At 44.2% G+C, this 22384-nt stretch overlaps 1 protein-coding gene across 1 annotated transcript in view; it reads left to right on the forward strand.

Moving 5' to 3' along the window:
• The first annotated feature begins 1197 nt into the window (after nucleotides 1-1197).
• Nucleotides 1198-22384, forward strand: part of LOC126184414 (sulfate transporter-like) — a 476107-nt gene continuing 454920 nt past the window's right edge. Inside the window, exon 1 of the mRNA XM_049926799.1 lies at nucleotides 1198-1423. Coding sequence (XP_049782756.1) covers nucleotides 1389-1423 — 35 coding nt within the window. The 5' untranslated portion in view covers nucleotides 1198-1388. The remainder of the gene's footprint in view (nucleotides 1424-22384) is intronic.

Below are 22384 nucleotides of genomic sequence, written 5' to 3' on the forward strand. Positions count from 1 at the left end.
TTAATATGGACGAAGAAATTTTGTGTGGAGTGAAGGAAAAGAATTATTGGACTGACCAGTATCTTTATCATGCGGAAAGAGATACCATTACATAAATGTTGATTATTTCTTGAATTACCAAAATGGAAATTCTCTCTCTCTCTCTACTCTGCTCTGATGGTGATAAAGGCTAGTGACAAAATATTCACTAATTGTGTACACAGCAATAGGAAAGTATCATTACTCATACTAATGTTTTTTAGCCATTTCGGGTTTCTATAACTGGAATACAATAATGTTGCATCAGCGATCAGCTCGCAATTTGTTTTACAACGTGCATGAGCTGTAATAAACAGTTCTGCAGCATTTATTAACATGGTTAAGATTTTTAAATACTTTTCCTCTACTGTCTCCTTTCGCCTCTTCTTTATGAGTTCAAGGGCGTCTGCTAGGAAATCATACTCTTCCTCTATGAAAAATATTGCGAGTGTTAGTGACAATTTCCCTTGATCGTACTGGCGAAATCGGTACAGCTGATTTACAGAAACTATTCGTGTAAAACAACAGACGCTTGGAAAGGTGATATTTCACTGTACTAGCAAAATCGACTTAGGCCTAACACGTAAACACGAAACTTCACCTGACTTGTCCTATGTTCCTAGTACACCCTTTGTACAACATGTAATCAACAGGACTAAATAAATAAATCAAATCAAATCAAAAGCAAAAAGCGGTTTCTGAATTTCGATATTCGTCCTCCAAAAATCGTGTGATATGCAAACGTAGTGCGAAGTGGGCTATTTACATTTCGTGACAGAAAATAAGCATTGTGATGCAGTAATTAAAAGGCCTAACAACTTAATCAGTTGTCCACAAGACGAAAGTGTGTGAGCGCTACACGTTATTCTAGAGGCAGACATTTATGCACTGAAAGGTTTCTTCCTGAGGACGAATTTTCCTAGAATATAATTACGTATCATCTTCACATCTTTCGGGATACAGAGGCAACGATTAGTAGAAAAGAATTAATCGAGTAATTGAGGGATATTGGCCTTATACAGGTACAAGGAAGTAGGAACAGTAAATGGGCTATAACAGCGTTCCGTCGTTTAGGTTTGGCACAGAAGCCGTGTTCGTATTTTGCGCGCGACGAGAGCCTACTGTTAACTGGTCCGGCGAGCGTTGCACGTGTAGGTCTGGCAACGCCGATGTATCGACAGCGGCGGCGAAGGGACATGCGCGAGAAATAAGAGAGTGTGCAAGGGCGCAATATCACATGTTTGTAGCTACACGTCGTGCCTTTGAATTGGTGACAGTGAATGAAAAGATTGCAGTCCTTTGTGCTGCGTACTCTGACGTGCGGAAAACATATGCTTTGTCATCGGCCGTCCTGTGGAGGCAGCTAGCAGATGATGGAAGCTACTGTCACTGATGCTCTCAGCAGGCAAGTACTGCAAAAATAACTTCACGTAAAGTTCGCTACAGTTCTTATCAGTGTCATTGCTAACAGATACATTTACTGCAGTTGTATGTGCTTAGTTTCACTGCTCAGTTTTATTTATTTTTTTAAGTACTTGACAAAAGCTGTTAGTTAACCTAATAGTTTTGTTGTTTAAAATATTTTACTAGCTACGTTATGGAAAAATGCCAAAAAGCTGTCATGTAATTAAGCGCATTGCATACACAGAAGACACCGGCTACTAGCGAGTTTAAAACTGTGTATCAGAATTGACATAACAAATGAGTGGTTTTGTTTTACACTGCGTTGCCTAAAATAATTTGTATTTGTGGGTAATACTCAAAACAGATCAGAGATTCTTCCTGAGTGAAATACATCCCGCTGCTGCTGTATATAATTTAAACACACAAATATATCAATGAATGCATTCTATATGCCATCTAGTTCATTAAATTGGAATATGCTAAAAAACAAGTGAGATGAGTTTAAATGACAACAAATGGAAGTAGGTCTTTGTGGAGATTATCCAGGGATCATCGCAGAATATAGGGTGCTTATGGTGTAAAATGTGATAAATTAAACCTCGTAGCTGTGTGTTTCGTGCAATAAAATTTTCTTTCCCTTAGAACTAGAAGCTAGATGTGTTCTGCGAATCATCTTGTTGCAAAGTTCCATAGATGTTTTTATATGGACGTTTAAATTTTTTTTCTACAGTACGTACAAAAAAGGTGCAGACGTCATAGTCGTACTACGTAAGTGAGAAAGCACCCGCTATCTTACTGTGGTATCTTCAGATGTTTTATTGCTATTGCTATGACAGTCCAGATTTTGACTCTTTTATTTTGTGATAAAAGGAAGAAGTACTTTATCTGTCGTCATTAGAAATGGTCCTACTTTATGGGAGGAATAGTGTGTGTTCCTGTTTATGTTGCAGTAAGTTATATGGAAATGAATGTGAAAATGTGTAAAATGTTTATGAAAATGGGGATGAGCCAAGTATTGAGCTACAGAATTTTGCTATTTATACTGAATGGGTCGCTGCTAACTGGTTGATTCATAGTCATGAATTTTCTGGGAGATGTACTGTTGACAAAAGCATAATTCGCAAATGGGTCTTTGGTACAAGGTAACTGAAAAAGACCCTCGACAGTAGGTGTTGTTAAATGTCAGTTGTAGATTTCAGACAACCATAAGAAACAAAATGAATCGGAAACACACACACAAATCTCGTTGCACTAGGATTTTTTTTAAGCAGATGCCCATGGTTAAAATTCGGGGACTACTGCTGCTGCCGCTGAATCCCTACAAATGGCACAAATAAGCCCTTAAATGGACCACTACAAAATTGACAAGCGTTCAGTCTAAACATCTACAAAAAAAAAGAGACAGTAAGGGAGAACCCTGGCGTATGAGTAAGGAAGTATCCTTCTGGTCGAGCAATCGGTGTTGTGGCTTTTCCACGGCCACTGTTTCACAGAGGGCTGTTGTCGGTAACTCACGTCTGAGAGGGCGAGAGAGAGAGAGAGAGAGAGATTTAAAGTGACTGGAAATGCCACCTGCAACTAACTACCTAAAAACTATCGTATTGGATCCTAAGGATGAATTGAACAGAGCTATGTCCCTTGCATTCCTCAAAGCTGGAAACTGACAACCAAGTGTTCTTGCTTGCTCTACTAGCGAATGTTGTGACAACTTCTCATGTTAATGTGTGTCATATAGTAATAAACTGGAAACGGACCATCTACAGATGATTACATTGAATGTGGTGTGTGAGACGTGAATGCAATTTCATCTGTTTCGTAGCTGTGGGTATTATTGCATTTGTTAGTTCGTTAAAAATGTAATAATTACCATAGTCGTTGTAAATTACTGTTGCTCTTTCACCCAACAGACGCGACAAATTGGAACATTTATCCCCTTGTTTATTCCATTAATACCAAAACGGTTAATTTGCGGGCGTAGCCTCCCCATACGTCATAACTACACAGTGCCTACGAGCGAACGGTGTCACAGATTAAGACATTCAGGACAATCGAGGCTCAAATCACTGTCCGGTTTTTTCGTAGTTTCCCAAATTGTTTGAGGCAAATATCTGGATGGTTCCTGCCCGCGTTCTAGCTTGTTCTGTGGGTTGACCACCCACCTCGTCGACAAGAAGTTAAACCCTAATATTACTTCTACGCATACACATCCTATGAGTTCATAAGAGAAATTTAGAAACATTATTTACAACGGACTTTGTTTCCCCCTCGAAAATATACCTGTATGACGCTGGCCGAAATATTCAGCGAATATTCTTAAACTGTTGTCAGCGAAATCAAGTTGCTGTAACGGCCAAACACTTTCCCTAAAACTGCCAAATCTATGTTTGTGTGTTAGTAATGACTAGTTGCTGATTACTGAACTTAACCACGGAGTTGGTGAGGAAAAAGGGGACATCTGCATTAGGGATGACCGACGAGTTCTTCTGGTCATGGCACCTTCCACTGCACAGAGAGCAAAATTCCCGTTGGATTGGAAACATTGTTTTCCCCTAATAGTCTAGATTGCTAACTAAAGCTTCATACTAGAAAATTCAGCTCGCTTAAGAAAAATACGGTGACAATTGGAGTGGCAATTTTCTGCGGCAGCTGCAGTGTCATACACAACAACCAAAACTCCTGTGTATGGGCTACTGCATCCCATAGAAAGTTGTGTTTAGTGAGGCAAAAGAATACGCTCTGCCAAGAGTGTAAACTGAGTTATCTCCTATGGCCCGGATTACTATTCGGAAAGCAAATCTGGTGTATTATCAGTGCAGTGTGACGCAGTTTGTTTTATCAGTAAAAGTTTCTTCAGCATATGTGTATTTTTGCGACTCGTTCTTCCTCGTTTACTACATCATCGTGAGAGATGGTAGGTAAAAGTGTGTACTGCAGAGGAACCCCTAACCAGTCCTCTGGTTGCTGTCTGTGTGCGCTTTTAGATTTACGTCAGCGATAATACCACGCAATAAACCTCAACCTGTGCGGCAGAGAGTACATGCGGATTCACTATCATTCGACTGAATTAATTTCAGTGACGTGACATGGAGGCAATGGGAACGAAATCGGTGAAGATACAGTGACATGAAATAAGTCCTGACTAGTGAAAACTTGTCAGACTTACGCTCTAACCCAGGTTTCCCGCATTTCGCGAGCAGTCGATTTACCCTTTGACCTCTCTAAGAACGCATACATGCCCGACTTCAACTTTTGTCACTGATGTTTCATTCTGTGATTTCTGAACCATACCAGAGATTGTAAGATATTGCAGTGCCTGTGTTGTTCCTTCGGACATGCATGCATGCATGCATGCATTGTGCAGGCCGTTGGAGGCCGAGCGGTTCAAGGCGCTTCAGTCTGGAACCGTGTGACCGCTACGGTTGCAGGTTCGAATCCTGCCTCGGGCATGGATGTGTGTGATGTCCTTAGGTTAGTTAGGTTTAAGTAGTTCTAAGTTCTAGGGGACTGATGACCTCAGAAGTTAAGTCCCATAGTGCTCAGAGCCATTTGTACCATTTACATCATGCATTGTACTTCTGAACAACACAGCCTCTGCAATATCGTATTTATCCGCCGAAACCGGACAAGCGACTTTCAATTAAAATGACTCCCCTATACGGGAATATACGTAATGGATGTAAGAGTTCAGGTTTCAGACACATGGTTGACATACGAGATATGTTAAAAAAGTTCCGGAGCATTCATAATTTCGCGTCAATCGTGTGTTGGCATCGCTTCACGCGCCTGTGTGTAACTTCCGGAAATGTCGTTGTCCTATGTCTGTTACTTATTGTCCAGTGCTGTAATGAGTTGAACGTTGTGTTTCACAGTTTGCGAATTCCGAGAGGGCGGAGTTACGAGGAGTAACGCGTGAAGCTCAAGAAAACCTTTACAGAAACACACCAAATGACACAGGAAGCCTACGGCGTTGAGTGGTTAAGCCGTGCTCGCTGTTACGAATGGTTCACAGTGTTTAAAAATGGCCGGACGGAAGTTCTTGATGACCCTCGTTCAGGACGCGCTTTGACGTCTACCGACTAACTCATGTCAGGACCGTCAACGAAATTGTGGGTGCCAATCGAAGACTGACTGTCCGAGAGATTGCAGAAGAACGTAACATTCTCGGAATGCATCGTGTTGTCTCCAAGTTCGTCCAACGGCTCACGAGTCAAGACCAGAAAGATGTTCGCATCGCAATCCGCGAAGAGCTTTGAGATCGCGCAGATGAGAGCGAGGTGTTCCTTAAGAGAATCATATCTGGTGATGAGACGTGGGCCTACCGTTATGATATTGAGACGAAGGTTAGATCTTCACAATGGGTCGGGAAAGGTTCCCCAAGACCAAAAAAGGCTCGTCAGATCAGGTCAAGTGAAGTGATAAAGCCATGCTGAAAGTTTTCTTTGACTTTCAAGGATTAGTTCATGACAAATTTGTGTCACAGTGACAAACTGTTAATCGATCGCACTATCGGGACGTGCTGCGACGCCTGCGAGAAAATGTGAGAAGGAAACGGCCTGAAATGTGGCGAGACAATTCGTGGTTCCTGCATCACGATAACGCACCCACAGATTCATCCTGTTGGTGCCTGATTGTTGCACAAAAAACGAAATCACTGTGCTGCCTCAGCACCCATACTCTGGCGCCTGCAGACTTTTCTTTATTTCCAAAGTTGAAAACCCCGTTAAAAGGACTAAGATTTGCAACGATAGACAAGATAAAAGAAAATTCGCAGACGGCGCTTCGTGCGTTCCATCAAGAGGTACCAAGACTGCTTCCGGAAGTGGAAACGACGTTGGGAGCGACGTATCAGTTTTAAAGGAGAGTGTTTCGAAGGAGACCATGCACAACAAGTAAAAGATAATAGTAGAAAAAATTGTGGACAAGTTCCGGATTTTTTTTTAACTGATCTCGTGTGGAAGTTTGGGTCTGACTGGTCGTCCTCGGGTAGCCTAATGCTAAGGCGACTTCTCGCGATAAGCGAGAAATCTGGGTTCGAGTCCCGGTCCGGCACAAATTTTCATTGTCATCATTCCATTATACAGTTGATGGTTGTCCATATTCGCAAATGGGAATACATTTCGTGTATATCAGAGGTTCTCCCACGAGACACGTTGGAACAGCACCACTACAGTAACTGATTTGGTGGAGTCTACCCTGCCAGAAGGGATGTACGCGGTGCAAAATGCAGTGCACTGGCCATTAAAATTGCAACACGAGAAATAACTAATAAATAATTTTTACTTATGCGTGTATACTGTGTAGTTGGAAGAATAAGTGCTGGCATTTGTTGGTCATTTGGCGATGTACGGGGTGTGAAATGTAGTGCACACAGTTGTCACCTCTGGCAGCAACAATGGCTCTAACACGGCTGAGCGTTGGTCGTACTGAGGTTGGACGGCAAATACAGGCTGCCAGAGATCATTAATCGTAATGGCTGTTGAGCGATGGTATGGCAGTCTCTGGGCAACCCATGACCAGATGTTCCAGCGGATGATAGATCTGAAGAATGTGGCAGTCAGGGTAACAGTTGGACACCCTCTGTATGGAGGCAGGTCAGGACAGGATGGGAAGCAAGCGCTCTTGCTTTATCTTGTTGAAAGATAACGTCAGTGGGACCTCAAACATAGGGCACAGCCATCACCCTTAACACATCAGAAATGTAATGTCTGCTGTCCAAATTACCAGCTATATGAACCAGAGGTGGTCGTGGTGTATTCACAATGGCGACACGTTCTTGGGCCCCTATGACGATGGCGAAGGCAATTTCTCATCGTTCTTCTCGCGGTGTCCACACGGATATGTCCATCTTGATGTATGACGAACTAGGACTCGTCTAAAGAGACGACGTGGTGCCACTCGCCGTTCTAACAGTCCGTAGTGTTTCAGACGTCGTTGCACTGTTTGTATGGATGTTTGTTTTCCTGCAAACAAACCCATTTCGTGGCCCGTCTTGACTCGCTGTAGAATCCTGCACGGCCCAGTGAACAACGTCTGCCCTTTGCGCTAGTCGCGTAGGGCCTAGAGTATGGCGCATAGACTGTTAGACGGCGAATGGCACCACATTGTTTCCTCAGACGATTCCCAGTTCATCATACATCATGATGGACGTATCCATGTGTGGACGCCCCCGAGAAGAACGATGAGAAATTGCCTTCATCGACATACGGGCCCAAGCACGTCCTGCAATTGTGGACACACGACGTTCACCTCTGGTTAGTATAGCTGCTAATTTGGACAACAGCCATTATATTTCTCATGTGCTAAGGCTGATGGCTGTGCCCTATGTTTGAGGTCTCACTGGCGTTATCTTTCAACAATATAACGCAAGGCCGCTTGTTTCCCATGCTGTCCTGACCTCCTTATATTCGCACGACTGTCGTGGAATCAGCCGTCGCGAGCAGCAGTATAGTGGAACGATGAACTGCAGTCGCGACATGTCACGATTCTGCCGCTATCGAATTCGGAAACGTGCTGGCAGACGTTTCTCCTTCTTACATGAGGCTTAAAACGAACGTGCTACAAACCACCAACATTCAAATGTTGTTTTTGAATCAGAAACCAGCTGCGTAATCTTACCTTACGTGCAGAATGTAGATGGCGTTGCTCCTACCTAGTTTGAGTGTATGCACTGAAATGCTAATCACTTGTGTATTCAGGAACGTTGTACACTTAATACAAATTTGGCGTAGTTCTTCAATATCGCCTTTATGGTTTCGAACATTTTGATGGCCAGTAGTGTATGTAAAATAAATAACAAATATCAGTATAATCGTTTTAAATGCTGAACCTGCAATGCAATCATAATCTCGGAGCAAAAGAACATTTCTGAGGTACCGTAACTATTAATGTGGCTGCTGACGAAAACGAGGAAGTACAGGCGTTGGACAAGTTTTCATTAGGCATGACTTGCTCACTACAATAGTTTCCCTCCTTTTCAGTTACATTCCTTTATGCCCGAACATTAATATATAAATCTTCTGATTAGATATACACTGAAGAGCCAGAGAAACTGGTTCACCTGCCTACTATCGTGTAGGACGCAGAAGTGCCGCAACACGACGTAGTATGGACTCGACTAATATCTGAAGTACTGCTGGAAGGAACTGACAGCATGAATCCTGCAGGGCTCTCCATAAATCCGCAAGAGCATGAGGGGGTGGAGATCTTTTCTGAACAGCACTTGGCAAGGCATCCCAGATATCCTCAATAATGTTCATATATGGCGAATTTGGTGGCCAGCGGAAGTGTTTAAACTCAGAAGGGTGTTCCTGGAGCCACTCTGTAGCGATTCTGGACGTGAGGGGTGTCACATTGTCCTGATGGAATTACCCACGTCCATCGGAATGCACAATGGACATGAATGGATCTAGGTGATACGACAGGATGCTTACACACGTCACCTGTCAGAGTCGTATCTGGACGTATCAGGGGTCCCATATCACTCCAACTCCTCACGCCCCACACCATTACAGAGCTTCCGCCAGCTCGAACAGTCCTCTGCTAACATGCAGAGTCCATGGATTCATGAGGTTGTCTCCATACCTATAGACGTCCATACGCTCGATACAATTTGAAACGAGACTCGTTCAACCAGGTTACATGTTTGCAGTTATCAACAGTGAAATGCAGGTGTTGAAGGGCCCAAGCGAGGCGTAAAGCTTTGTGTCGTACAGTCCTAAAAGGTACACGAGTAAGCTTCGGCTCCGAAATCCCATATCGATAATGTTTCATTGAATGGTTCGCACGCTGACAATTTTTGATGGCTCAGCATTGAAATCTGCAGCAATTTACGGAAGTATTGCACCTCTATCACGTTGAACGATTCTCTTCAGTCTTCGTTGGTCCCGTTCTTGGAGATTCTTTTTTCGGCTGCAGCAATGTCAGAGATTCGATGTTTTACCTGACTCCTGATATTCACGGTACGCTCGTGAAATGGTCGTACGGGAAAATTCCCATTTCATCGCTACCTCGGAGATGCTGTATCCCATCGCTCGTGCGCTGACCATGACACCGCGTTCAGACCTACTTAAATCTTGATTATCTGCCATTGAAGCAGCAGTAACAGATCTAACAACACTTGTTGTCTTATAGAGGCGTTGCTGACCACAGCGCCATATTCTGTCTGTTTAAAGATCTCTGTATTTGAATACGCATGCCTATACCAGTTTCTTTGGCGCTTCACTCTAGATTCCGCCTTTTGCGCAAAACACTGTTTTCTTCTTGTTACTCAATGGGTAACAAGAAAAATCAGTTTTTTGTATACAAGGCGGAACCTATATCCAACAGTTCTAACTGCAATTACGGAAAAAATAGAAGAGCTGTAAATCCAAAAGATGAATGTAAATATTCTTTTCGTTATGATGTTTGTCAATGGGTAAAGTTTGCTCGAACTATTGTAGCCAGCAGAGAAGAGTCGTAAAGTTCTCATTTTGGTAATTTGGTGAGCCAAGACGACTTCCAACTGAAGCTGGCTTCGTGCAGAGAAGCGTGGGAGGATATTAATTATCCAAACACCATTTGTTCAGCACATAACTAGTTTTGAGAGCTCAACATTAAAAGGTCGCAGAGATCATTCGTAGTAAATCCATTAGAAGGAAAAAAGTTAAGTCATTGCTCCACGGAAACTTGTGGCAGACATGGACCACTTATATCGGGATGGATGTTGAAATCAGGGTTAAACCTCGGGCGATTCGACTTCTTGGCACTTGAAACGCCTGGTTACTACGTTGAAACTTTTACGATAACATTCACTCTCGTATGCTCTTCTTAAATGTTTCTGTACGGCAATGACAGCTGGTGTCTTTCGATAACTGCTTATGTTTATGTTTGACATTTAAAAACTCTAGTTGAACTCTCGTAACCCGTTATGTCTCAAATACATTTTTTACAGGTAACTGCCTGGAGGAAATTGATATCATAAATATGTTGTGACGAATGGAAAGACGTTACTGCACCACCTTAAAATCCATTTAACATAAATCTTATTTTGTGATTGCATCATGCCTGATCTAAGAGACATCGAATTGTTGGTGCTCGTATGAGTGGCTGCTTCTGTAACCAAGGTAGCCGAAGTTTTTGGTGTTATAAGAAGTCACACACACGGGGGAAGTGGAAAGACATCAGCGGCTGTCACAACGCGGTCGACAGTGTGTGTTGATAGTGACGGCCGATTGTTGAAGAGGATTGTAACGAAAAATACGAGAGCGAAAATTGCAAAAATCACTGTATTACTTAATGTTATATTCGCGAACTCTGTCAGCACCAAAACATCACGAAGCGAGCTCCATAAGATTGGAATTCCAGGGCGAACAGTAATTCTGAAATCATACATCCATGATGCAGATGCCTGTAACAGGAAGACATCGAAGCCATAAAACGTGCACTATGGAACAATGGGAGAAAGCCATTTGGTTGGATGAGTCTCGTTACACACTGTTTCCAACTTCTGTCCAAGTTTACGTCCCAAGAGTGAAACGTGGCGGCGGTTTCTTGATTTGGGCAGCAATAACGTGATATTCCATGGGCCTCGTTGTTGCTCTGAATGGTCGCGTTATTATCAAGGATTATTTGACCATTTTGGCTGATCAGATACATCCCATGGTACAGTCTCTGTTCCCCAATTCTGGTGTGTTCCAAGTCACTGAGCACGGTTCACACAGCTCGTATCGTTCAGGACTGGTTTTGTGAGCATAAGGATGAATTGTCGCATCTCCCCTGTCCACGACAGTCACCAGATGTCAATATTATTGAGCCTGCGTGGCCTCCTGTGGGGAGAAGATTGATCGCTATCTGCCATCGTCAGTGTTACTTGAACTTGACATTGGTTTGCACGAAGACTAGTATAAAACTCCCAACCTTATTAGGCATGGTAATATGTTCTGTTTCGGTGCTTCCATATCTTTGTCAACCCCTGTGTGTCTTAGCAGCTCGCGTGGTGACTGTATGGTAGTATGCGCTCAGACAGAGATGAAGTACTATGGTGGGAGAAGCGGCCATTAACGGAAGAATGATGCAACTTGCATACAGGCTGACAGTCGATCAATTTCCATTCTAGCAGTGCAGTTAAGCGTGCTGTGATTTACGTAAATTCTGTCCATGTGCGTTTCTTGCATTAGTCACAAACTTCTCTGTTCTATACGATTTTAACGCATTTAGCGGAATATAAACTCCTCAAATTGTCCGCGCACAGCGGAGGGGTCAGTATAGCTTTGTGAAGAAGCTTGTAACTGCTGCTTGTGACGGAGCTGGTTAGTGAATGGAAATTGGACTGCTTGCAGAGTACAGCAAGGTTCGAACATTTTCTTGTAGCGCATGACATAAGGAGTGCTACGTGGATTTGATACGATTGGGGAGTGTACGATTGCTGTGGCCATTAGAGAAAGCAGACAAGCCCTCCAATGCTGTAAGTGACATCGATCAACTCCTTCGCAGTTTTGGCAAAGGTTTGGCGCCTCTACAGATGCAGTCCCCCACATAGATGTACCTGGTGTCTCCTTGAATGGTGGTGTCGACACTGACCCAGATGCTGTCGCCAAACATTTTGCTCTACGTTATGCTCGAGCCTCTATGTCTGAGGATCACCGACCTGCATTTTGTGTCCTCAAACAACAGGTGGAGCGAATTCACTTACCTTTCACTTTATGGCACCTAGAGCCTCATAATTCTCCTTTATGCGAGTGGAAATTCCTCAGTGCCCTAGCCTTTTGCCCCGACACAGCTTCAGGCCCAGACCACATCCACAGCCAAATGCTGAAACACCTATTAGTGGATTGCCAACGTCACATCCTTGCTTTTTTTTCGACTGCATTTGGAGTGTGGGTTAGTTCCCACACCAGTGATAAGAAATTCTGATTGCCCATACTGAGATAGGCTAAACACTCCCTTGAGATGGACAGCTATCACTAGATTAGCCTGACTAATGTCGTCTGCAAGTTGTTCAAACATATGGTGAACTGATGGCTGTGTTAATACCTTGAGTCTCTGGGTCTTTTGACTCTATCCTAGGGCGGTTTTCGCCAAGGCCGTTCTGCTGCTGAGAATTTGGTCTGCCTGGAGTCTGCCATCCGGTCATATTTTTCAGTGTCCACACCTTATCGCTGTCTTCTCTGGGCAAAAGGGTTATGACAGCACATGGATTCATCACATCCTCATTACCCTGCATGAACAGGGTCTCTGGGACCATTTCACGATTTTTGTCTAGACTTCTTGTCACACTGTACTTTATGGGTAAAAGTTGGTACTTCCTACAGTACCCCTGATATACAAGAGAATGTGGTCCTACAGGGCTCTTTTTTGAGTATCGCCCTTTTTTTTAGTGGCTGCAGCTTTGGGGTCTACTGTGTCACTCTTGCTGCATGCTGACGATTTTTGTATTTACTATTGGTCCTCCACTGTGGGCGTTTCTGAATGTTGCCATGTGAAAGGCATGGTCCTAGGCTCTCACCCATGGCTTCCAGTTTTTAGCTGCCAAGACATGCATCATCCACTTCCGTCACCATTGTATTGTCCGTCGACAACTAGAACTCTTAATTCGACGACCAATTGCTCAGTGTGGTGAAGTCTTTGATGCCTAGTTGACATGGCTTCCCCATCTTCGTGAGCTTGAGTGCATGCCTTGGTCATACTGTAATATTTTTTGCTACCTCAGTACCACTAGCTGGGGTCAGCACATTCTACACTTTTGCAGCTTTGTAAAGTTCTGCTCCTCCATCGTCTTGATTATGGGAGTCTGGTATGTGGCTCAGCATTCCATATGCTGGACCCAATACATCATTGTGTGGTCTGACATGCAAGAGATACCTTTTGGACCAGCCCTGTGAACAGCCTACTCGCAGAGGCTGGGGTCCCTCTACTACATGCACCAATTACTGCTGCTCAGTTATACAATACACAGAACTGGAGAAAGATCACTGTTGGCATACAGTGTCTCTACCCTGATCTCCAACTTCCTATGCCGTCACCTTTTGTCACGGAGCAATTGCATATGCCTTGATGGCGTGTAACCCGTTCTCAGATCCGTCTCGATCTATTCTTGGGACTGGAAGACACTATTGACCCCCATGGTTTTTCGCCACCTGTTCCTAGACATCCTTAATGCATTTCTGGGATTGGAAGTGGTATAAACGGATGTCTGTAGTGTCGACAGATGAAACAGTTTTGCCTACACACATTCAAGGTGCAGTGAACAATGGTCCCTGCCAAACAAATGCAGTGTTCACTGTAGAATTGGTGGCCATCGCTCGAGCCCTCAGTCACATTCATTCTTGCATCAGCGAGATGATCTTAATCGTTAGCGATTTCTGGAGTAGTCTTCAGGCTATCGACCAGTGATACCATCTACACTGACTGTTCTTGACTATTCAGGCTCTCCTTCCTGACCTGCATTAAGCTGAGTGGTTAGTCATCTTTGTCTTGACCCCAGGCCACATTGGGATCCTGGGAAAAGAACATGCTGACTGGTTGGCAACCAAGATGGTGACTCTGGAGAATGGGTACCAGAACTAGATCTTTAGTCAACTCTACATTATCAATTGTTACGTTCTTGGAACATGGATTGGTGTGCCCTGGTTTCTCCAAACGAACTGCAAGCAATAAAAAGGGACAGTGACCATGTGGCAGTCTTCCCTTCATGCTTCACACAGGAAATCTACCGTTCGATCAGTTTCACATTGGCCACACATACCTGACCCACGGCCACGTCCTACGATGTGAAGATCCACCCCGTTGTTAGTGTGTGCCTGTCAGACAGTGGCCCACATCCTACTGGACTGTCCTAATATGGTCACCTTTTGACGAAACAAACTTGCTGACACTCTGCATTTGGTGCTAGTGAATGATGGCAAAGCGGCTGATCTGGTTCTACGTTTTACCTGTGAATCGCCTGGGGAGGCCTCTGGCTGACCTTGCTTGGTGATCCGGCCTGTCTCCTGCCCTTTCCACCTTTTTACTGCTTCGTACTCTTTTACATCTACCAACGGTTTACTCACTTGTCGACGTTCTCTTTTTCCAGAGATTATATCGACTGCTCTACATTGTTAGTTTTTCTTGTGGTAATGGTGGGCGAGGAAATTCAGATTGGATGCCGGGGGTTCATCTCCCATTGCATAACGTGTTCCAGGGCCTCCAGCTGTTTCCCGAGTGGAGCATAGCATCTTACCCACCTTCATTCTCTTACTCCTCTCTCACTTCTACTTGCTTCTATCTCTTGGTTGTATTTATTCTCGATTACAATCAGATTCGTCAGTATGTGTTTTCTGTGACTTTCCTCTCAGGGAACTCTTCCCTGCTTGACGCATACAGGGTGGAGGGACTGATGACCTTGTACTGTGGTCCCTTCGACCTCATCAATCCAGTTGAATCCAACGTGACATTGGGCGATCCAGTAGTTGCGACAATCACAGACAAAACGTTTAAATGCCTTCCTTATCCGCCAAAACACACCAGACCATCGCCTGAGCGACTGGCTCATGCCTGGACCACTCAAAGAGGCGTTCTCCTGCAAGAAGGTCCGTTACGCTAAAGAGACACTCTGTGTGAACCACAAAGTATTGCACACACTCCCAAACGAATTCGTTTGTAAGGGAATTCAGGAATTTTGTAAGCGCTGGCGAACTGCCATTGAAATACGGAGGTGATATCGAAAAGTGCTATTGATTCTTTAAAACATACTTGCAGTTTTCATCTGACTCTCCCTCGTCAAATTTCAACCCGTTTCGCCTACGGAGTTAATAGGAAGCTTAGACATAGAACAGCTGTTCAGCAATGTGCCTGTGAACACTGATATAAGCGCTTTTCTCCATATATTTGCACTCGTGGTCCACTGCCCAATGACCACTTACTAAAGACGGGAAGGTGCGTAACAGATCATATTCAGGGCGGAGCTAAAGGTTAACTTTAAGTGAGAAGAACGGGAACTTACTAAAATTCAAATTTTTTCGGTATACTGATTATGATGGCACTCGAAAAGGAACATTGTTATTTCTTCTCGTCTTGGAAGAGTACACAAACCCAGAAAGCGCCAGTGGTTAGCATACACGACTCGCATTCGGGAGGACGACGGTTCAATCCCACATCCGGCCATCCTGATTTAGATTTTCCGTGGTTTCCCTAAATCGCTTGAGGCAAATGCCGGGATGGTCCCTTTGAAAGGGTACGACCGACTTCCTTCCCTTGTAAGGTGGCTATAATTTCGCACCTTACAAGCACTCATCCACATACTTTGCCGTGATCTACAAACACAATTAGTTATCATGTGATAGGTTGTCATCGTATATATGAATATATAAAGGAGACCAACATTGTCACGTACGTCTTGTAAATAATTGTTAACGCTTATTGCACAAAAGGTGACGGCATGTCTTTATTATAAAAACGGCGTAATGAATAACTGCCTATACTAGTAGAGGTTGGAACGCCAGTGGAAATGAAATGGCTGGCGGAACTGAAGCCCTGGGTGGAAGGCCCACACAGGTGTGTTGGTCCTGCTTAAACACAGGAAATAGCAAGACGGACGTCGTAACACCTAAGCGCTGGAGCACAATAGAGTCCGACCGGCCGGTTTGTAGCCGAAACGGAGGAATTATACTTCGGAAACGCTGAAAATCTTGGACGCAGGTGAGAGGAACGAAGAAGCAGCACCTCGGAAGCCCCGCAGGCTGGGTTACTTCCAAGGATTTTTACTCAGAAGCGTACCATTGTACGAGTATGTTTTTTCTTGCAAACTTTCCGCGCTGGACGATAAAAGACTAAATACGGTTGGACGGCGTTCGGAAGAATCTGTAGAGAGGGAGAATATTACGTGGTTTCGGGAATATGATTCGTTCTCGGAATTACGAGGATGGGGAGCCAAGCCTTGCTGGGAAGTCAGCGCTGGAGAGACGCGATCTTCCGTTGTCAGCGCCCGTGTGTGTGTGCTTTTGATAGTAAAGACAGACTTGCTGTCTTCGCCCTCAGTAGAGTTTATAATTAGAACAGTTAGGTTTTGATTCAAATGGCTCTGAGCACTATGGGACTTAACATCTGGGGTCATCAGTCCCCTAGAACTTAGAACTACTTAAACCTAACTAACCTAAGGACATCACACACATCCATGCCCGAGGCAGGATTCGAACCTGCGACAGTAGCGATCGCGCGGTTCCAGACTGAAGTGCCTAGAACCGCTCGGCCACACTGGCCGGCCTAGAACAGTTAGGAACTGTACTGTTGCGAACCTATACGATTCTGGACTTCACCTCCGGGTTGGAAGTCGTCGTTGAGTACGCAGTGTTCAGTAATTGAGAGCTCTTCCTCTGCCTATACTTACGTTGAGACGTTGTCTGTACTCCGTCCTTGTGGTTGGGAGTTCGCGTTTCTCGTCTGTAGAACACAGAGATGAGAAGACAGAGGACCGCCGTCTGCCGTCCTAGTGTTTGAAAGAGTTTAATTGTGGCTGGAGTTCTTCCATCGTCGTAGACGAGAACGAGAACCATCACTTCGACGCACCGGACGCAGTACGTACGGTGATATCGGAAATTGCTTCGGCTTATTAGGGCTATAAAAGCTAAACAGCTGTAATCACGTTAGTTTATTTCCACTGAGGTTCCACACCACCGTAGATCATCTCTGAAAGTAGTGTCTTCTAGTGTTTGGTATGTAGAGGATGTCAGACATTTTGCGTTATTTATACTAGACCGCGCAGTCATAATAAGGGGCAGAGCTGGGCAATTGCTTACTAATTTTACTTACGAAATGTAAACTTTGTAATCTAAATGTTTTTCTTTAATCTACAATAAATACACTACTGGCCATTAAAATTGCTACACCAAGAAGAAATGCAGATGATTAACGGGTATTCATTGGACAAATATATTATACTAGAACTGACGTGTGATTACATTTTCACGCAATTTGTGTGCACAGATCCTGAGACATCAGTTCCCAGAACAACCACCTCTGGCCGTAATAACGGCCTTCATACTCCTGGTCATTGAGTCAAACAGAGCTTGGATGGCGTGTACAGGTACAGCTGCCCATGCAGCTTCAACACGATACCACAGTTCATCAAGAGTAGTGACTGGCGTATTGTGACGAGCCAGTTGCTCGGCCAACATTGACCAGACGTTTGCAATTGGTGAGAGATCTGGAGAATGTGCTGGCCAGGGCAGCAGTCGAACTTTTTCTGTATCCAGAAAGGCCCGTACAGGGCCTGCAACATGCGGTCGTGCATTATCCTGCTGAAATGTAGGGTTTCGCGGGGATCGAATGAAGGGTAGAGCCACGGATCGTAACACATCTGAAATGTAACTTCCACTGTTCAAAGTGCCGTCAATGCGAAAAGAGGTGACCGAGACGTGTAACCAATGGCACTCCATACCACACGCCGGGTGATACGCCAGTATGAAACGAATAGACACTTCCAATGTGCGTTAACCGCGATGTCGCCAAACACGGATGCGACCATCATGATGCTGTAAACAGAACCTGGATTCATCCGAAAAAATGAAGTTTTGCCATTCGCGCACCCAGGTTCGTCGTTGAGTACACCATCGCAGGCGTTCCTGTCTGTGATGCAGCGTCGAAGGTAACCGCAGCCATTGTCTCCGAGCTGATAGTCCATGCTGCTGCAAACGTCGTCGAACTGTTCGTGCAGATGGTTGTTGTCTTGCAAACGTCCCCATCTGTTGACTCAGGGATCGAGACGTGGCTGCACGGTCCGTTACAGCCATGTGGATAAGATGCCTGTCATCTCGACTGCTAGTGATAAGAGGCCGTTGGGATCCAGCACGGCGTTCCTTATTACCCTCCTGAACCCACCGATTCCATATTCTGCTAACAGTCATTGGATCTCGACCAACGCGAGCAGCAATGTCGCGATACGATAAACCGCAATCGCGATAGGGTACAATCCGACCTTTCTCAAAGTCGGCAACGTGATGGTACGCATTTCTCCTCCTTACACGAGGCATCACAGCAACGTTTCACGAGGCAACGCCGGTCAACTGCTGTTTTTGTATGTGAAATCGGTTGGAAACTTTCGTCATGTCAGGACGTTGTAGGTGTCGCCAGCGGCGCCAACCTTGTGTGGATGCTCTGAAAAGCTAATAATTTGCATATCACAGCATCATCTTCCTGTCGGTTAAATTTCGCGTCTGTAGCACGTCATCTTCGTGGTGTAGCAATTTTAATGGCCAGCAGTGTATGTAAGCAGGAACAACGTTTATCATTTAGTAGGATTAGTTGCCTTCATTATTCATTTATGTTTAGATTGTAATTTATAGAATTAAGAGATCCTAAGATCTGCTTCAGGCGGTATTCAGACAGGGCCAAATCTTCATTTTAGCGTTAATTATTTTCCGTTGCACACATTAATTTTACACCCGCCTGGAGTGGCATCTTGGACGCTATCCTCCCCAAATCGACCCAACCCGACCAGAAAGCGCAATTTGGACTTAGTGTATAGAGATGTCACCAGCACAGTGGTCGGGAATGGCTGCTTGCTAGTCAGAGCGAATCGTACTTTTGATCTGCTATGTTGGACGCGTTGTTAGTTTTGGAGTGCATTGCGGTGCTGCTGCCAACAGTTGCCGACTCAGCGCTTGGCCGGCGCGGGAACAGCTGCTCATGGTCGTTCCGCATCCGTGATAGATGGAGCGTTCCGATACTGCCGATAAAAGTACTGCTGCTTTCATTCTACCGGTATCGATAATTTCATACTAGCATAAAAAATATCGTAGTATTGGAAGTATACTACCTGGACAAAAGTATCCGGATACTTAAGTGGACATTAATATTATAAATTTTGACAACATAGTCTGTGGAGAGGAGTGACCTGGTGCTGTATTTAAGTCAAAATGAACTGTCGAGATTGCAATAATATTTGTGTATTAACCGGTTTCGGCTTACGTTCAAGGCATCTTCAGAATTTTTGGCCCCCTATGGCTGGTGGTGGCGGCTCCTCGGATTTCTCGTGATGCCACGATCGTACACCTGAGTGCCTTCGTCTCCGAAAACGCATATTGATGATGAAACTTCCTGGAAGATTAAAACTGTGTGCCGGACCGAGACTCGAACTAGGGACCTTCACATTTCGCGGGCAAGGCAAAGGTCCCGAGTTCGAGTCTCGGTCTGGCACACAGTATAATCTGACAGGTAGTTTCATATCAGCGCACACCCGGCTGCAGAGTGACAGTCTCATTCTGGAATTATCCCCCAGGCTGTGGCTAAGCCATGTCTCCGCAGTATCCTTTCTTCCAGGTGCGCTAGTTCTTAAAGGTTCGCAGAAGAGGTTCTGTGAAGTTTGGAAGGTAGGAGACGAGGTACTGGCAGAATTGAAGCTGTGAGGACGGGTTGTGAGTCGTGCTTGGGTAGCTCAGATGGTAGAGCACTTGCCCGCGAAAGGCAAAGATCCCGAGTTACGAGTCTCAGTCCGGCACACAGGTTTAATCTGCCAGGATGTTTCATATCAGCGCACACTCCGATGCAGAGTGAAAATCTCATTCTGCAGGCATATCGATGATGTTTCGTTGAATGGTTCGCACGCTGACAGTTGTTGATGGTCCAGCATTGAAATCTGTAGCAATCTGCGGAATGGTTGCATTTTTGTCACGTTGAATGATGTTCTTCAGTCGCGGTTGGTCTCTTTCTTGCAGGATTTTTTTCTAGGCGCTGCGATGTCGGAGATTTGATGTTTTACCGGATTCCTGATATTCACGGTACACTCGTGAAATGGTCGTACGGGAAAATCCCCACTTCATCGCTACCTCGCACGTGCTGTGTTCCACCGCACGTGCGCCGATTATAACACCATGTTCAAACTCACTTAAATCTTGATAATCTGCCATTGTAGCAGCAGTAACCGATCTAACAACTGCACCAGACACTTGTCTTACATAGGTGTTGCCGACCGCGTCGCCGTGTTCTGCCTGTTTAATATTTGAATACGCATGCCTATACCAGATTCTTTGGCGCTTCAGTGTAGTAGCATCGCGTACACGTGTCCGGATACTTTGAGCAAGTAATGTATGTAATGGCACAGGGGTAGTTATCTTTCATTACTAGCTTAATTAGAATAAAATAAGAAGGCGGACCATTTTAATTCATCATTAATTAAAATTTATGTACTATATACGAAATAAAAGTGCAGTGGTAAAAAATTAATGCAATGTGTGGTGTATAACTAGATTTCAGAAACATAAACCACTAGATAGCTTGTAAAAATGCTTGAGAGTGCTCGTATGTGCATGAAGTAATTTTAAGTAAAGGAAAGAGTTAATATTATTAAGTAAAGGAAAGAGTTAATATTTTGGCAACGTATCAGAAATAGGATGGTTAATACAATTATAGCATAATGTACATATTTCGCCTTATATTGTGGGTTCTGCCATGTAAAAGAAAATCTTAGACACACACAAAAATGTAGTCAAACTGTGCGATACTGCCATTAAAAGTACTGTTGTTCCGGTATTTTTGAGGTATCGATACAGAGTTTACGTATTGGCATCGATGCCGCGTCGAATCTGATGCCGGGACGTCCCTAGTGATAAGATGTAGATTTTTTTTCGGGTGCGTTAAGGAAAGTGAAAGTTAAGTTTATGAAATTAATTTCTATAGAGAAACCACCCGCCTCCAGAAGCAGGCTATTCGTAATTTTGTTACCATTTTGCCATTGTCGAAGGATGCAAAGACCGTTAGCATTGGCTACCGTGGGTTTGTAGAATCGTTTGAGTAACTAGAATTCCCGTAAGTATTTCGCGATTGCAAACTCAAAGTATGCAGATCATTATTTGTATCTTGAGTGAGATTTAGGAAACAATTGAGAACACATTATTTGGAACGTTCAATAAACGGTTGAAGTGAAATTAGATAAGTTTCTTACTTCGATATTATTCGTTATCATTGACAAGCTAATGACGACATTTAAACTATTTACCGAGACACATCGTGTACGGCGGCATGGGGAGAAATCATTACAACGAGATGTGTACTTGCTGCAAGAACCGCACCTCCAATGTCAGATTGCCGAAGGGCAGCGGAGTGTTATAACAGCCAGATATTTTAACATCGTATCCCAGCTTCATGCAGACGAAAGGAATGCAGTCACACAAGTGGGCAACAAGAACAGAACAGATCAAAAACTTGAAAACTGTGCTGCACAAGCTTCGCAACGCCATTGCACTGAATAGATGTAGTGAGCCATTCAGGGAATGATAAGACAGAATAAGGTCACGAGGGTTAAAGAGGAAGACCTGCAAATGGCTCTTTATCGCCCGGGCAGGGTAGAAAAAGTTCGCTGTCGATGGGGTACCATGTCAGTGTTACGCAGCAATAGCACTGAAAGCCAAGCTATCTGGGGCTAACCCGTTACTATCATGCGCTTGTTGTCCGATAGTCCCGAATGCGAATTAGCTTGCGTTAATCAGGCAGATAAACTTCGTAAGACATTTTCGCAGTTCATGAGCTGCTGATACACACTCAGATTTTTAATTAAATATTGTTTATTTGCATAGATTGATGTAGTATTTGAAATGGTATATTCCAGATAATGTCATCCAACCTCTACATAGATTTTTCAAGGGGACCGAATGATGATTTGAGGCTCAGTGACTCAACTGCCAAATATGTGGCTCTATTAGTTTGTCATGTACGCCACTGGTAGCTATGATGTACATGTACAGACAAACAGACGCCTATAATTTCAGAAAAAAATGGATGATTTATTCAAGAATAAGTGCTTCACAAATTGAGCAAGTAAATATCGCTTTGGTCGACCTCCGGCCATTGTGAAAGCAGTTATTCGCTTTGGCAGTGATTGATAGTTGGATATCCTCCTGAGGGCTATCGTGCTAAGTTCTGACCAGTTGGCTAATTCGATCGTCAAAACCCCAAGATGGTTGTTGGACTCTGCCTGTAACGTTCCATTGGTGAGAGATCCGACAGCCTTTCTGGC

This window comes from Schistocerca cancellata, chromosome 4 (assembly GCF_023864275.1).
Source record: "Schistocerca cancellata isolate TAMUIC-IGC-003103 chromosome 4, iqSchCanc2.1, whole genome shotgun sequence".
NCBI classification, from domain to species: Eukaryota; Metazoa; Arthropoda; class Insecta; order Orthoptera; family Acrididae; genus Schistocerca; species Schistocerca cancellata.